Source organism: Strix uralensis, chromosome 1 (assembly GCF_047716275.1).
Source record: "Strix uralensis isolate ZFMK-TIS-50842 chromosome 1, bStrUra1, whole genome shotgun sequence".
Classification (NCBI taxonomy): domain Eukaryota; kingdom Metazoa; phylum Chordata; class Aves; order Strigiformes; family Strigidae; genus Strix; species Strix uralensis.
The window spans coordinates 153,246,203-153,264,946 of NC_133972.1; the positions used below are offsets into that span (position 1 = coordinate 153,246,203).

General features: G+C 41.3%; 1 protein-coding gene across 3 annotated transcripts in view; it reads right to left on the bottom strand.

The window, feature by feature from the left end:
• Nucleotides 1–16,626, bottom strand: part of LRP12 (LDL receptor related protein 12) — a 50,561-nt gene extending 33,935 nt beyond the window's left edge. The window contains exon 1 of one of the 3 annotated variants that reach the window (XM_074886378.1): nt 16,363–16,626. In XM_074886378.1, the coding sequence (XP_074742479.1) occupies nt 16,363–16,441 (79 nt within the window). In that variant the 5' untranslated portion in view covers nt 16,442–16,626. The remainder of the gene's footprint in view (nt 1–16,362) is intronic. The other 2 variants (XM_074886388.1, XM_074886371.1) reach the window with 2 other exon arrangements.
• Between the last annotated feature and the right edge of the window lie 2,118 nt (nt 16,627–18,744).

Below are 18,744 nucleotides of genomic sequence, written 5' to 3' on the forward strand. Positions count from 1 at the left end.
CAGATGAACTTGCTACAACTTGTCAGTCATAACATACTGCATTCCTCAAAATGCACCACAAATTGCTTCTATTCAAAAAAGGCAGACATTAATAGAAGACAGATTGCCTACAAGATATGAAATTGATTTTACTCAGATTAATAACTTCTTTAATTAAGAATCAGATCTTAAAATACCCAAGGCATATTCCTGGTACGAACATGTGTGCACACATACTTGCATGAGTACGCTCAGCACCCATGTAAGAATTCTGTATGTGGCAGCCTTGCTACTTTTATGTTATTTTGTTCAAACAAATTAGTTTCATCAAAGGAAACAAATGATAAGGGAAATATCCAGTAAAATTTATAATCCAGGAAAACTTATCTTCTCTCTAGTATTTTATGCAAGACCTGTGTACACTTCAAGAAGTCTGCTACAGCTACTTCATTGATTCTAAAACAGGAAACTTCGGGAAGTCCCATGGATATTTTAAAATAAAGTCTAGAAATAGTCTGTATGTATTTATATAATTAAAAAACAATAGACAAACAGGTGTATATCTCTTAACACCCAAACTAGTATTTCTTTCTCTTTTTGGAAAGCGGATTTTCCCCCCCCCCCCTTCCCTTCCATGTTATCTGCTATTAGTCCTGCGATTCTTGTCCTGCAAGACTGATGCTGGTGCTGTAGCTTGCACATTAGCAGGAGTACACCTGTAAAAGAGTTTAACACCTTTTATTTCAAACACTATGCAGTGTCTTAAAAATAAATTTGCAAAAAGTTTAGAGTCTTCTTTACTTAGCTCAAGGTGTCTGTAAAACACAGTAACGTACTACTGCATTTTTTCATAACAGCGCAAATAAGCTTTTATCATGATTATAGCTTTATTGTGTCAAGAACTGTACAAACAAGAAAAACAACTCTCACTCCACAGAGCTCACTGCTTTTTGAAAACTGTGTATCTTACATTTCTATCAGGTGAAGGAAAGGACAATAAAAAAACACAATACATAAAACAATTGGAAATCCCAGTACACCAGGTGCCAAAACAATCAAATGGCAGTTCTTTATAGGAACCACAGCAGAGTCAAGAGGGCTTGAAGAAAGCAAATATGATGGCTTTGTGTTTCTCATGGACAGATCTACAGGTGGTGGGAAGCACAAAGGAAAGAATGGCTAAACCTGAGTAATGTTAAGAAGTGATAAAACTATTAGTACTAAAGAACCACAACAGGATAGTAAAACCAAGTGAAACAGAACTTTTGACTTACAGCTGTGCTAACAACTCCTCATCATGCCTCACCTTCCCTCTCTTCCCCAGATCACTCAGAACAGAGTTCAAAATTCTGAACACGGAAGGTAAAGGCTTGTCCCTTTCCGAAAGTGGAAACTTCAGGAAGCATTCGGGCAAGTCTTAATTACATTAATTGTGCTGGAGGCAGCTATAGAGAGAGGAGAGATTATGTGAAAACAGTTGTCAAACAGTAATTGCAATATAAAGACAGTTAACACTTCCACCTTTATATGCGATAAGTGCACATCAAACAGCCAGAATACTTCTCTTCACACTGCACAGTACTGCAGGTTACTGGAGCCTATTGCCATGGGGATTTCCAGTAGTTAGAAAAGACAAAAAAACCCCACAATCTTCTACTATCAGGAACTAGAAACAAGGGTGTTGGATAGTACTATGACTCTACAATTGCAAAATGAAGCAAACAAATCCTTTCTGTAGAGTTGAACAAGCATTTCACTTGACAGCCAGTTTATACAGCTGCAATACAGCAGAGTACAGCATGCTTTCAGGACAGCCATAGTGTACATAACATTAGCCAAGGAGGGCAGAACAAAGTTTGTTTCAGAACACTTAAGTGTATCATTTCCGGGCTGCCAAACTACATCCCTGAGACACACAAATTACCACTGGAAAAATTTAATGTGTTAAGGTAGACACACCACTAATTTACTATATGGATTCTGGTTTTGGCTTTTTGCAAGGGGAGTATTTGTCACAGTAATTAAGAAATCACAATGACTTGGTAGATGCCATAGTGTACAATAAAGGCTGTTTGTATGACCCTAAATGCACTTTCTGTGCCTACTCTCAATAGAGCTGGTAAGAGTCTCACATTGTACAGGTCAAAATCCCAGGTTTTATTACATTACAGTAGCTCTAAGCATGCAAGGTAAGTCCTGCATCCTTCAGCTTTATTTCACTCTTTTATCTAACACAGAATTTGAACTATATCCTGCTTTCCCTCTCAAACATGCACACATATTCCCACCCTGACCCTCTGTCAACCACATACATGTACCTCAGCACAGCAGAATCATTTCAATCCGAGCACTTTGTAAGAACGTGGGAACGTCTATAAAATTCATGATGCATGCTTTATTTATCTCAGGGTCAAATAAACTCAGATTTGGTGTCTCACTGCACTCTGAACCTTCATGTTTTAGGTGCAAGTTCACAGCAATTCAAAAGAGCAAACAGATTTCCAAGAAGTTAGATAGTTGAAATAGGCACATTTACAGAGGTGTGAATTGTCCCATTCACTTCCACCTAATGTTACCATCTTAATGAAAAAGCCCTAGAGAGATGAATAACCAAGAAATAAGCTGCCTCCTCTCACACAGCCACACTCGGGACTGTACCACCCCTCTCAGCTTCAACAGGGCCGGCACGAGGCTACCGATTTCCAGTACCCCTGTTCTTAGGCTTACCCACATGCCCATCCCACCAGCAAAACTAGGAAAGGGGGTTCACACAGGTACATGCTCTCCAGCCCCTCCAGGTCCTGGGACGTTCACCAAGAAAGCAGAGAGCCTCACACAGCAGTACGCTGAAAAACCTTACCAAAGCACCAGCTTCCCCAGGGAGGGAAAAGCAGGTAGCCACAAGTGAATGCATACACACACAGATGCTCTCTCTAGGACAGAGCTCCTATGACAAAAGTACAAATAGGAAGGGAGGCTTAAACATAACAACTGGAATTAACACCTTGGAGGAGAGAATGTGATCTAACAGGTATTTCCAAAATCCTTATCACCATTTACCGTGACATTCATATTTATAATTACCTTCCAGTATGCTATCCCTACTCCTACTACACCTTATCTCCACTTCTGCCTTGACACAAGCTCTTCTCATCTATTCCTTTCTTGACCAAAAAAAATTCTCACTACACATGTTTACATGAGTCATTAACTTCCTTCCTGAGAACAGTTTTGACAACTTTTTTTTTCTGCACTCCAGCTTCCTAAAAAATCTTATTAAATATATGGATACTATATCGAAACGTGTTTTAACTCTTCCTCTGAGGAAATCCCTGCCAAGAATCATTCAGATAAACACCAGATGACTGAAGGTCAAGTTACATAATTACTGCCCACCCAGTCCACAACCTGATACTCCAGAAAACACTTCAGTTGTTTAGTGTATGCATATTCACTGTTATCTGGCGATCTGAATATCAACCTGAGCCTTATTTCCCATGGATCACACAGCATAAGTAAGAGCAGTTGTGCACATCTGTACATCCCCCACAACTTCCAAATACTTTGGACTATTTCTATTACATTTGGTAGAAGAGTAACAGTCCCAAAAATCCAGTTAGTATTTCAAGAAAAAAATTATACATTTCTACTTGTGTTCCAATGTAAAGGTTTCCTTGTAACATTTCTTGTTACTAAATGTAAGACATTCCACACAGAATACAATAGTCCATAATAAAAAATGTTCTACCTGTCTGCTGCCAATAAATGGTAGCTAGTCTGAAGGAGCTCTCTAAGGGGCAGCAGCAGATCATCACCAAACCTTTTAAAGCAGGTTGCATCCATTCACTTAAGAAACAACCACCAAAATATATGGAACATTTCTTATGAGCAGAAAAGGACTGGCATTTTGGGAATGAGAGAAATTAGTTGGTAGTCACATTTGTAAAAACAGACAAGGATAGGAGTTAGAGTTTTAAATAAAGTAGAACAGACACACTGCTCTCAAAGTAGCCTATATCCAGTTCCACAATGAAAACTCAGCAGCTGCATCTTTCCCAAAAGGTTGCTGTTTGCACTTAAATACTTCAGGACCACTCTTCACCCTTTATCTTCCCTCTGAGGGGCAGACGAGTCTGCCTGCACTGAGAATTGAGACTTCTCTGAAGAGCAGTTCAGATCAGTAAGTCACATTCCTGTTGCCTCTCATCCCTTTAATAAGTCTGCCTTTTCCCACACTGACTCTGCCTTAAGTTAAGCCAAAACAATGCTCCCCACTTCAAACTCACACACAAAATCAGCATAGGACCAGAAATGTGGACTAACAAACTCTATTCATGCACAACCATGGAACAGCTATTTATTTTCCATGCTTCTGCTTCTACCGTGCAAACATCAATACTTTACAGGAATATTGTCAGTGTGAGGGGTTATTAGTCTATCTTAACACTTAAACCTCAGATAATAAAGAGATTTCAGGCAACTACACAAAGAATATTTTAAAAGAAAAATATTAATTGAAGGTTTGTTTCCAAGCATGTCACATCAGTAAAGCACAGTAAATTCACATGCAAGTTAGGTTAATAGTATTCTTTTGGTATAAGCCTGTTTTTAAGAAGAAAGCTCAGTACCAGCAAGTCACTGCTTGACACACAGGTGTTCTTTTACAAAGAGGTGACACATATGAAGTAACAGTCAACTAGGGAAAGAAACTCAAACACCAGCTATTTGTCAGGACACTCAGATTCAACCTGTGTATGAATGAAACAAAATGATTTTTTGAAGAAAAGGACTAAGAATGCTTTGGAAAAATAGCTATGTGAAAGAGATAGTAGTTTTTATGTCAATACCAGTTACCAAACTTTACAGGCAGTTGTATTCTTTTGGATGTAACTTCGTTTCAATTTGCATGAAAAGCATTGTTACACTTGTGCATTGATGAAAGCAGATTACATCCCTTACAATTCCTTACTCACAACTCTGCCTAATGAATAATAATAATCCACAGTTTAAAGGCATTGGTTTCACTGTGTGTTGGCTATTCAAAAAAGGAAGAGGATATCACTACAAGAGGCACAGTTCTGGGAAAGAAGTATAAAAGAAGTCTGGAATATTTCATGGTATCTGAACTTTCCATTCCTCATCTTTTATTGATAGTATATACATATACTACGTTCTAAAATTAAGAAGTACTTTCAAGTTGATATAGATTGCAAAACTGAAGAGCGAGGCTTATTTGTGATAAAGTAGATACTGTGAAGACAGAATACTTGCAAATTCTTACACTGTTTATACTTCATCACTGATTGTTATCCACTTGACTATTTACTTGATTTTCCTTTCTGAATTGTCTGCAGAAGTACTCAGAGGCTAAGCATTGACATTACAAGACAACTTTTACATGGATTCAGTCATTACCAGTGTTTGGGCAACAAGACAACTTGATTTCTCAAGAGACCTATGTATTCACTCGAAGTATTTTAGCCAGTTCAATCCCCAGAAGGTAACTGTTGGGCTTGCTCTCACTAGAAGGGATGGTACAGATGGCATTCCTGTTGGCCTTTGTCCTCTCAAAGCAAACCGAACTGTATAGGTTTCTAATGTGGACCACCTACAACAGAGATAAATGTCCTACAATAATCCTGGGTGGGTAAAACTTTCAAATGCAGCTTTTTATAATGACAATTTTGAATTACTAAACACACTAGTGAAAGTTCCTAAAGTTAAATTCATTGCTTACAATTGCCAATCTGCAGGTAATAATTTTACATTTTTTTAAAGCAGTTCATTCTGATTTGACTTTGATCTTATTGATGCCAGCAGTAAAATTTAAACATCACAACCAAGCACAGCAAAGTCAAGGCTGAGTGTGGATTAAAATTCCAAACATGTATATACATATTTGTATATGTATATACATATTCAAAGCAACCATGGGACTTAGTAGTACTTACACAAAATCACATGCACATTGGAAAACCAAAGATTTACCTTGATTTTGTCAACTTCCACCAACACAGAATTATGGATTAAGTCAATGACTAACTTTACTAAGGAAGGGCTAAGGCAACAGTCAACAAAACTAACAGGAGACAAATTTAAGCACGGAAAGTCTTAGCTTAGGAAACAAAGTTGTGGATTAATGACAGAAGTTCTTAGTCTGCCCTACACAAATATGTAAATCCTACCTCTTGAGAAGTTTAACTGAAGAATACAGTACTTGGTAATATTTTATTTAAAAAATAATCATGACCATGCTACAACAGGGGATGCTTCACTCTGTACTGCTACAGAAAGGTTCTAAGGCTCAAATAGCTATCGGTTTCCTTTCTAAGAAACGTGGCTTGAAGGGGAAAATGGGTAAATTAGGTTTCAATGGACTAATAGGGTTGACATAGCGCTTAGGGATATGGTGTAGTTGAGAACTGTCAATGTTAGGTTAATGGTTGGACTAGGTGATCTTCAAGGTCTTTTCCAACCTAGATGATTCTATGATTCTGTAATTCAGCTGTAAAATAAAGGGTAAAAAATTACATATACAGGCAGACATTTCACTCTATTAAAAGCCAAACTGCTAACAAAATTCAGCACTTGCTCCTACACCCTTTATAAAAGGTGGCACTGAATTTTAAAATAGCAAAAAATGTGACATAGCATGGTGACAAGTACAAGATCAATGTCAGACATAATGCCTACATGTTCGAATTTCTATTTATCTGCTTTTATATAATGAAGTATATCGCTCATTTAAGTACATGTCCTTCCTGTTTAATAGCAAATTTCCAGATATAGCAAGAAAAGTAGACCCAGAACAATGAAACCCCATAAACTGCAAAACACAAACTCTGATTACATGTCTAAAGAAATTAAAATATCTTCAGACACTTCAAAAATACATCAAAGTACACAGGATTTCAGTACAGGCATGAAGGAATTGCTTAATAAGAATCTGATGCCATGATCCTTATGTTCATAGCAATAATTTATAAACTATGTTCAAAAAGTCCCAAGTTTAAAGCTAGTTCAGACCTCCTTCCCATCAGAGTAACTCACCTTCCTTGAAAAAACCTGTTTGATGTGATCATTCTACTTGAACAACACAGACACCTGAGAAACTGTGCATGCTTATTTCAAATTAGATGCTTTGGGCACGTTATTGGCTCCCAAACATGCAGTGTGTATGGTCAGCAAGCAGGATCTCAGATTAAAAACTTAAAATTCAATTTTATTTTGGTCATTAATCATTTCTGAAAGCTATTGCATTTTATGCCAAATTCCTTCATGTCCAACACTAAATGGCTGCATCCAGACTTCAGATCCACCTCCTTTGTAAAGCCACAGACTAGGGACAGTTCCAGAAAACTGGTGAAAGAGATTCAAATGTAGACTTACTCACTTACTTCCCATATACATCTTCCTGGCCTCCATGCTTTTAATTAACATTTTAAGACAGATGTACAGCTGCGTATGTCATGATACTCATTCCAAAAACTCGCTATCAAGCACTACTAGATCCCTGGGAGATGTCATTGCAGCACTGCTGCTCCTTCTAATCTGCACATTTAGAACACAGGATCTCTTATTCCGGGAAAACTCCTCATGGACCCCAGAAGCACCACACACAAGCTGTGTGTTTCCAACAGATAGTGGGGAAAGCAGACTGTGTTCCTCACTAAGGCAAGAGGATAAAGGTATAGCCCTCTCCCAAGCCTTATTCATCTACAGCATAAAGGTGAAACGGCGGTACAGGCAGTACTATCCCAGATTTCCACAATGGATGAAGAAAACCAGAAAGCTAGTATTGTGGACTTAACAGGAGATTAGCAACATTATCACTCAGCTTTGGTATGCCGGATTGCCGTTTACATGAGAACTGTGATACCACTGAAGCTTTGTTACAGTGTGCACAGATGACAGACACAACAGATAACTTGAAATCAGGGATTGGAGTGAGACAAACTAGACAACACTTCGGCAACAGGCACTGCAAACAGCGTTAGCTGGATCAGCAGCAACAGGGAGGACAGTAGCAACCGGACTCTAGAAACATACAGCTCCCAGGCACATCCAGCTGCTAAAGAGCACACAATTGCCAAATGCCAGTATCAGCCAGAAAGAGGAACACACAGCAGGGTCACAAAACAGGATATTTCAAAGCACTGACAAAAGTCATTCGCTGAGTTACAAAATGTTCAAATATCTCTGTTCATCCACTTATTTTCTAAAGCACAGGTAAAATGCAACAATCTAATGTTTCTGTAACATCCCACTGCCTGAGAATACCTGGAAGACCTGAGAGCGATACCTCATGTGATTCCTGAGCTCCTCCTGCACTCAACCCCCTTTTCTTGCTTGCTGATAACTTGTAGGAGTAAACTGCTAGACTGATTAGATGCTCACTCGGCCACCATAACATCCCATAAAATTAAAGAGCTAGTTCCCTTCCTCCCTTCCACTTGCACAGCCTCTTAAACAATAGCTGCTCTCCCAGACAGCTTGGGTTTCTCTTCCACACTGAAGAACGGTTCTGCCACCTTTAGTCATGAATGTGCCTTCCCAAGATATCCCAATCTTTCCCTTCCTTACCATCTCAGCTCTCCAGTCTTCATGAATATCTCTAACCACAGACACTAGCTGAACTTTAGCCATGGAACTGGTTGCTCTTTCGGTACCTTTAGGTAGGAAACATGAAAATTGGAAGGTGCTCTGATGAGGGAAGCCATTTCTACTAATTACACAACTACCCAAATCCATCCCAGTCAGTACTTCCAACTGAATGCTGCTGGGATAAAGAGACATGTGACTGATGATTTTACCACGCATCTTCCAGACTCACCAATAGACATCTCTTTCAAAATCTTTAAATATCATGGAAAGGACAAATGTTCTGTCTCCATACTTTTAAAAAATTATCAATTGCGGAAAAAAAATTAAAGATGTACTCTCCCAAGTCCAGTTACAAATATTTCCATATGGTTTAGACATGCATTTTGAGTTAAATCCCTGTGCACTCTCACAGAGCACTTTAGAAGAGAGCAAGTGAAAAATGTAATTGCTTAGTAGTATGAAGAGCAGACTGGAGTAAATACAACAATATTGTGAATAAACCAGCACATTAATTAGGACTCTAGAATAATTCTCTCTTTGGAAATGACTCTGTTGCTATATGCTGGAAAAAAGGAGGGGAGGGTTAAAGCCTCCACTTAAAACTATGCGATAAGAGGAACACTTATACGGATTTGTTTACTCCATGTGACCTATTCATTATCTGTCTCAGACCCACTTACTACAATATCCCTAACTGAAGCTTTTACTTTTTTACTTGAGATACTCAAAATACAATTTCATAGAAGGAAAACATCCTATCTGGGTATACTAAGTCACTGGATTCTAATACACTTTGTAAAGTATAGGAAAAAAAGGCACTAACCATAGTCTTATGAAAATTCATACACAGCTAAAATCTAGAAGCCAAAGCACATGAATGTAAGCACATGCCTTCCCTCTACCAGATGCATCAACAAGACTTCCATTTTCTGTTCTGAACTGCTCACCTTCAGTTACTAAAAAGTTCTTTCTAAAGAAGCAGTTCCTTGAATGAGTAAGATCACTAGATTTTTAAGAGACATCATTGACTAGAACAATCTTATTACTAATAACACTATACAAATTAGAGGAAAAACAAAATCCGATTTTTTTTTTTTCATGAAAGAACTGTTCTCACAATCTGTACTTTCAGAGGGACCTATCTATGTCTCCCAATAGGCTTTATTACTCCAGCTTTGTATGAACCAAGTTACTGGAGCCTTTAGCAGAATCATTTTTTCCTAACTTCTAAACACAAGTAACTTCATTATAGACTTCTACCACATGCCAAAGTGTGCTCACGCTGCTTGTTAGAGGATCACTCTACTGTTTTCTGGCTGCAACTGACTTAAAAAGTCTGCTCTGATTACCCAGAGTCAGTCCCAGGGGCTTCCACTTAGAGGAAACATCTCAGAGGTTAAAGGAAGGGTAGTCATGAATTACAGACACACAATCAGATGGGTGAAAACATGCAGTTCACATCCTAATACATAGTTCAAGTGTACTTTCCACTTAGAGAAACACAACTAGTTCACTTCCATTGTTTTGTGGAAAGCTTATAGCTCACGAAGAGTGAGCAAGTTCAGCTTTCTTGCACATCAAAAAATGCCACAACCAACTAAAGGTATCTGGCAGAATACTGGTGAGTCACAAAATGCTTAAATGAGAGACCATCTTATGACAACTCAAGCTACTAAGCAAAATGTTTTAATGTAACTTTTTACCCCCCCTTCAAAATATGCTCTACTGGTAAGCTTTCTTAAATTGGTGTGTGTGTGTGTGTGTCTTATTCTTGCTTGTTAATTTACTTTTAGTTCAGTAATAAATATGTTGGGGGGGGGGGAGTCTAAACTTTTTTTTCCTGCCTAATTCCAGAAAGCTGTTCCTCACAAAACAGATGAGACAGCTATACAGGAATTCCCTCATAACCTAAAATTCAGAGTGTCAAATAGAATAGCAGGAAAAAAAACCTAGCAGAAAGGTTGTCTTGCTAAAAAGTCATCATCAACACGTTAACAATGTACAAAAGTTACAGTATATCCAAATTTAAAGCATCTGTTCAGAGAAACAAATCAGAACCACAATTTAGAATAGTGCTTTTTAAAGTATTTGCACTGATTTGTCAGTTATGTTAAATTTAGTATTTAAACTTAGATACTCAGAAGAATCAATACTATATATTTCAATGCAACTGTAAACCTTCATGTAATAAAGCATTAGTAAAGTAACAACTGCAGCAAAAAATAAAGTGTAGAAAAAAAATATAGTCAGAACACAATTCTTCAGAGTATGGTATCATATAGCCTGATAAACACATTTGTTTTCTATAAGCATTTATTTTTACTGAGGGGATAAACACAGGAACTCGGTTCTACAACCAACTTCCCTAGTATCAAATGCACTGGTACCCAGTGATTCTTACCACCATGTAAATTAAGCAGGCTGAATCTTGCCGACCAGCTGACACCTCAGTAATAATCAGTACTGCAAAATGTTACAGCTAGTAATTCTGAAATGCATACAAGCCAAAAAAATCCCAGGTTGTTGACAAATGACACTCTTTCAATTACTGCCTAGCTATCTCAGCTGTTCCAGTATTAACATCATAATTAACTATCTGGGACAACATAAATGGAACATTAGAAGTGGAAAATGCAGAGACATCTAGGAAAGCAAAACCACGCTATTTACCCAGTACAAACAGCACTCATGAATTTTTTTTAAATTGTAGGAAATTGGTGAATTATACTTGACAAGTATGAAAATAGTGTCTACAGCTTGGGAAACTAAGGCATATAGTAAAAAATAAATGATTTGTGGAGGGATCTACCTAACATACCACAGATACTAAGTTTAAAATTTGAGATCTGTTAACGAACCACAAGACAGATCATAACTGCAAGTTTTAGCCAGGTCAAGTATAAAACAATGTATTTAGATCTTAGTTGAAAAGAATACCCATACAAATAGTTTGCATCTCTTTGACACTAAAATAGGACTGACTAAAGGAAAGGAGTCAAACAAATTCACCTGTAGGGCCCTTCCAACACTAACCCAGGAGAGCAATTCCTCTCCTAGCAATGACAGAAACAGTCAAAAAAGCCATGCTAATTATATGCTTTGCTCTGATGACAGGGATGGAGTCAGATGGCTTCTGTCCTGATTCCAGTCACAAGTACCTCTCTGCTCTTCCTCTGGCTGACAATGTTCTCATTTAGAGCATAGTAACAATTACACCAACTACCTTAGATTAAATTTTCAAACTTTTTGCTATGAGATTGTATAGGATGTGTTTTTTTGCTTTGCATCTCGAATGAGCACTACTTTGAATATTGTCCACATGACCTCATAGATACTCTGAACAGTCAGTTGAATATATATGTACTTGCACAACTTGACATATCAACTTATTAGACAATTTCTATGCCATTGGAATTAGGACATTTTCACTTCAAGGACTACAAAACCATTCTAATAAATTAAATGCAGCAGTTTTGCCAATAATATGATTTACAGCTTAGCAAAATGTATCTGTTCAGTACATCACAAATGTATCACTAAAGAGTGATATTCAGGAGTTTAAGGTACAATAATTTATTAAGTCAAGCCATTCCTGTAGGACAGTCTGTTCTGGCTTTACACTTCAACTTCTTTAGAAAATTAAATAAACTGGCTGGCAGACTTTATTTGCTTACATGATTCTGGCTATTCTTTCAAACAAGGTGAACAAACCTGAAGAATTATTTAATCTTCCTCATACCATCATTAGCAGATTGACATGTAAGTAGAATTTGGGTCCTGACCAGTGAACTTCTATGCTAATTTTACCTGCCTTATCTTAAAACCAAATGAATAATGATTTTTATATATATATAGTCTCAATGTAATCTCAAGCAACATTTGTACCACAGAAACCTGGAGTTGTTCTAACCCAAAACTAAGCATTTTAAAGCTTAGGTGTAATATGTCTTTCTTCAATGGGACAGAGTAAGGTCAAATAGCATTGCAGTCTCAGTAGTAACATACAACATTGTTTCAACTAGTATTGGGGAATAAGTGTTTTCTGACCTCCTCTAATGTTTCTCAGTCATTAGTGCTTCAAGAGGTACCCACCGAAGCCAAACCCATCCTGGAGATAAGGAGAACTAAGACTGATGTCTATCTGCCCCCACTTCTACCTTTGAACTGTTTCAGCCTCACTGTCCTACTACTGCAAATATTTTTTCTTAGATACTCCTTACATCTGGTGAAGCCAGGAGCAGGGAAGTTTACCTACTGTACTACTGCACTGACTACCACCAACTGTACAGAACACTGTAAAAGTTTCCTGTAGTCTCCTGTTCAGGGGGACAGAAATCCAAATTAATATATTGGGCTGACAAGTATAGTTAAGACTATAAAAAAATTGGACATTCCATAAATCTGAAGAAGCCAAGTACCCATGCTTCTGAACTCCAATCCAAAGGAAAGCACATCCCAGGTTTTGCACTGTGCCGCCTCAGAGACTTTTCAGAACTCAGCCTCTGCTCTCGAACACCAATCCCTCCCAAACTGGTCATGAAAATGCTGCATCACACCACCAGTAAGATATAAACCATCATCCTGCCAAGGGTTAACTAAAAATCAAACAAAATGGTAACATTAGGAATTCAGTTCTCCAATGTAAGCTCATATTTTAACCTGAAAACAAGTAAGATCACCATCCCTGGAGGTATTTAAAAGACATGTAGATGTGGTGCTTAGGGACATGCTTTAGTGATGGACTTGGTAGTGTTAGGTTAATGGTCAGACTTGATGATTTTAAAGGTCTTTGCCAACCTAAATGATTTGTGATTCATTTGATTTCCAGTCGATCAATCTTCAAACTTTGGTTTGAAAAACACTGCCCTCAAGAACAGGACCGATTTCTCAAATGACATTTTTCCCCTAAAAAAAAAAACCACACCCTACTTTGTACCACATATGGTTCTGTTTTGAACTCGGATAATTGTTAGGGCCTTTGAGATATGCAGAAATGTCTTTGTATGTGTCTCAATAAAAGGCATGCCAGGATTATGTAGAGACATAAACAATCAATTATTTCTTGGATATAAAACTCTCAAGCCAACAGGAAGGCCAGACATATTAAAAACAAATACCATTGCCCAACACCCCACCAAGCTATAATTCTCTTTAGTCGGTGCTATTCCAATATTTCACTCATCAGTATTCCACCTTCTCAAATTTTTATAATTATAGTCATCATCAGAAGGAAGGTTTGAAAAATTCACTAACTACAAGGAAACAGAGACACATTCTCTGGAGAGCTCAATGCCCACATATCAACCTTGGTGAATTTAGTATTTTAATTAGTGGAAAATTCTAGATATTCTATCTGTGCAACTGCATAATGGAAGACAACTGAAGTGATGCACCAGTTCTTTTCCAAACGTGCATTTACCGTGAGTACAACTTACTGTATTCAAAGCCTTAACGTGCAATAATATAATGATCTATCAGGATCAACATCACAGTCCTGAGCTCTGCTGTCAGCAGTGCCTTGATCAAACTGATGCCAGTATTATATTAGTTTAGTCTGGAAGAACTAAAAGCATTGTACAGGAAGGTAAAATGCTTTCATAGGGCATAGTTTCCACTCCCACTTCCTTCTCCCAAACAGAAAAAACCAAAATGACAGCTAGAGATAGGGCTACACTACACAGCAAATACTTGCTTTCATTTTGGATGCTCTAGTCTGGGGAGGAGAAAGTTCCTCTCCTGTGAGCAGTGAAAGTGGTCAGAACTTCAGACATTTGTAACAAAAACTGTTAAGAGAAATTAATCCCTCATGAGGATATGGCAGCACACTGATCAAAATCAGAAGCAGCTTCTCCTTCCCTGCAGTGGCGATAATGGAGGGTGATGTGTTTCCCAGCAAGGCAAAAGAAACTTACGGAGCCTTCATTCTTGGCTGAACTTTGGAAAGCCTTGATTAAAGGTCTATGAAAAACGTTATTCAGCAAGAATTTTATTTGGTTGCTCTTTCTCTAACTAAAGATTAAGCTTGTAGTTTAAAGTGTTATAGTGAAAATGCTGACAATACTGTCTAAATTACAGCATCACAATCTGAATCTATCTACTGAAGTCAGGCTGATGAGGTATATCACAATTATCATTTCGACTTTTTACTTCCAATTCTGTGGCGAGTATAATAAAATGAATACACAGAATTTGTTAAAACCTCTGCACAGAAATTAAATTTCTTAAGTACATTAAGCATGCAAACATAAGGACAGCTTAATATATCCAGACTTGCTATTTTCCCTACCACTTCCTGCTCTGCTATCAGCCAACCCCTATCCACTTGTGCTTTCACTTCAGCTTTTGACATACCAAAATTGTAACAGTCTATACAGATATTAAAACTCTTTTCCTTGACTTTGGGTGCATTTCAAAGATTGGTCAGTACCTCGCTTTGTTCATGCAAGTAGGCCCCCTCAAAAATTAAACTATACCAGAGTAACTATTCGGGTACAGATACTGGCATAACTGTAGCTGTTTGAAGAAGCCTACCTTACTTCTACTCATGTAAATAGGAAATGGGAAATGTTCTTCCAAACATATGTGGTACATCTACACTTAATAGTTTGCACTGATCTTTGCAGCACAGGCATGTGTCAGACAAAAGCCCTCTGCACAGACAAACCTGAAATACCTTGATGTTCCAGACTCAAGTGTTTTTTCCTAAACAGTAAAAGAGACTCCAATTTCATATGCTCGATCACGTGTTTAAAGCAAAGGCATCCACTTCAGAAACTGCTAAACCAGGGCCCCTGTTGCTGTCCTCCTCAGAGCAAGGCACATGCCCGGCTCCGTGCCAAAGGCTGCTTCTCGCGTCGGGGGCCCACGGACACAACCTACACTCGACTTCGTAAACAAACACCAGTCCGTGAGAAAACATGTGACGACTCTCATTGTCAAGTATCTGCGTTTTGATCGATCGTGTATTCCTGGGCCACTTGTATACTGTAAAAGCCAACATAAGTACGTTCCCCAACACATTTACACAAGTATTTTTCGTTAGCAGTTGTGTTTAAAGATGGGTTTATAACCATAAGCGAAATGCCATTCGCGCATGAACTGAAAGCAGACTGAGCAGAAGCAAAGGTCCCTGGAAGGGCTTCAAGGCCTGTGCTGATGTGACACAAAACTCAGAGCGCGCCAGCCCCTCGGCCCTCTGAGAGGCGCGTTCTGCCCCCAGATCCCAGGCCGCGGCCGTCCCAGCCCCGCCGGACGTGGAACATCTCCTGAGCATCCCCATTACCCACAGACTGCGATTATTCGTGACTCAGAGGATTTGGGGTTGGTTTGTTTACGCGGCCCCACGCCAACTCCGGAGTTCCCGGCAACGTACATCTGCGAGAGAGACAGCCGAGGGCAGCCGGGCCCAATCCCAGCCTCAGCTTTAAGGACTTCCCTGAGGAGATTTCCGCCCACCCCCCCAAATAGGAGAACACCCGGAGCGAGTTCTGGAGCGGGGGGGGGGGGGGGGGGGGGGGGGGACGAGGACGACGACACACGGGGCTGGGGGCAGGGAAGTGCGGAGACACCAGCAGGGCCGCCGCGCGGAAGGCGGCGGCGGTCCCGAGAGGCGCCAGGGCCCAGGGTGGGCCGAGGGACCCCGCCACGGGCCGGGGCCGCCGCGCCGCCGGAGGCCGGCCGGGAGAAAGGCCGCTTTGTTCCCCCTCCCCCGCGGCGGGCGGCCGCCTCCCGGCCCGGGAGACGGAGGCGGACGGGCGGCGTCACTCCCCCGGTACCTACCGCAGCAGGAGACGACGAGGAGCAGGAGCTGCGCTGACCTCCAAGCCGGGGAGCCTTCTGCGCTCCCCCAAGGGGCCATAACACCAGCCCGCAGGGAGGCGACGAGGAGCCGGACCTGCCACCGCCGCGCCCCCGACACGGAGCCGGAGCTGCCGCCACAAGAGGGGCCGGCCGCGCCTCGCCCCCTCGCCCACCGGAGCTGCCGCCTCGGGGAGCGCTAGCGGCCCGCACACCCGCGCCTCGCCCGCCCTCCCGCCCGCGGAGCCATCAGCCGCCGCCACCGCCGCCGGCCTCGGCCTCCTTCCCCTCGCGCCGCGCCGCTTCCTCCTCCCCGGCTGGGCTCCGCCGCGGCTGCGCACTGGCGGCCCGAGCGCATGGAGTCGCTCCCGGCAGCCGCGGGCCGGGCGGGCGAGCGGGGCGGAGCAGCGGCCCCCAGACGGCGGGGGAGGGCCCGGGCCGCCACGCTGCGGCGCGGCGCCGCCCCGCCGCCGCCTCCTTCTTCCGCTGCCGCCTCCCTCCGTCTCCTCCTCCTCCTCCTCCTCCTCCTCCTCCTCCGCCGCCGCCAGCTTTCGACCCGCCCTTGGCCCGCCCCGTCCCGGGAGCCGTCGCTGTCGCCGCCCCCCTCACCCGAGACGGCGTCCGCCGGGTGTGGGCCCCGCGGGCCGGGGTGTGCCCCCGGGCCGCGCCGCCGTGTCGCTGACCCGGGGAGGTGTCCTCCGAGGGGAAGGGCTCCCACGACGGAGCGAGGGGGACTCTTCCCGTCACTACGGCGGCAGAGCAGCCGGGATTGCCGGCATACGCGGAAAAGAGCCAAATGGGTATTTGGGTGCCCTGGCTCTCTACCCTAAGAGAACTGCGTGTGAAATCAAAGCCGATCTGTAAAGCACAGAGACACCCCGGCAGCCGGCGGCCGCTGTGTTTCTGACCTGCAAATCTGCATTTCATCAGTGAGACTGAGAAACTACCGCGTGAACAAAAAGCGTAAGTGCTGTAGGTGCGAAGCATCCAAAATTACGGACCCCATAGAAATTCCTTGTGACGCTTTCTGTTCAATTACAAATTGCCCGCTTTTCACCCTCCAATGACACCATTTTCCTGTTGTGCAGTTACTTATTGCTCTCAGTTGTTTAACCGAGTGTCAAGCAAGTGGGATTCACAGAGCAACTTCTATATTTACCTTGAATTTTGCAATGCCTGTTGCAGACTGGGAGAAGTGCTTATTGCCTCTGTTCTACTAGATCAACTGATCTACTTGGAAAAACAAATTATTACCATTCCTGAGAAAAACAAAAGTTAACTTACATTGGTAGGGCTCCATAGCTACACCACGAGAACAGATGTGTTGGATCAGACCAGAGTTTTTGCTCCATGAATGGTGCTTGCTCTGGGGAGTGCTCTGTACTGTTTCTCCTCATTCCTTTCTTTTTTCACAGAACCATAGAATCATTTAGGTTGGAAAAGACCCTTAAGATCATCGAGTCCAACTGTTAACCTAACGCTGCCAAGTCCACCACTACACCATGTCCCTAAGCACCACGTCTACATGTCTTTAAATACCTCCAGGGATGGTGACTCAACCACTTCTCTGGGCAGCCTGTTCCAATGCTTGACAACCCTTTTGGTGAATAATTTTTTCCTAATAGCCAATCTAAACATTCCCTGATGCAACTTGAGGCAGTTTCATTTGTTGTTCTCTGATTTCTCCCACATTTATTTCCCAATCACCATCTATTTGGGAAAGAAGAGAACTATATTGGGGGGATGTCTCTTCTGGGAGGGAGGAGAGGTTTATTTAAGGGTGATCATCTGGATGAAGATGCAGCATTAATAGTAGTGACCAAAAAAGGACGGTAAATCAGACGAGCATGAATGCTCTCCAACTCTGAGAAGTTGTGGCCCTGTACTAGAGATGTTATAACTGAGTTTAATAATCCTCAATGGATTAGTCTTCAGTACACATGTCCACTCACAATTTGAACCTATGAGGGATGTGACTATTCACTTCTCAGAAGCCATAAGTATGCATACAAAATTAATGCTTTAAGGGAGAAGAAAACACAACACTTATAGGTTTATACAAATAAGTAAACCATTCACAGCACCTTAGCCAACAACTTTTTTGGTTTCTTACTACTTGCAAGTCTAACCAACTTCTTCAGTGAAACCTCAGATGCCCTATTTTCCACCCAGTGTACACCATTCATTTTTTTGTTTTTAATTATTATCAAGGGGGCACTGGAAGGATGCTCAGGAAATCTGGTCTGTAGCTACTGAGAAAGGCATTACTGCTTTTATGAACAGACACCACACAGAGCCTATGAACACACAGGGACTTCTAACCCTCCCACAGTAATTACAGCTGTATGTGCTGGGTGCAAGTCC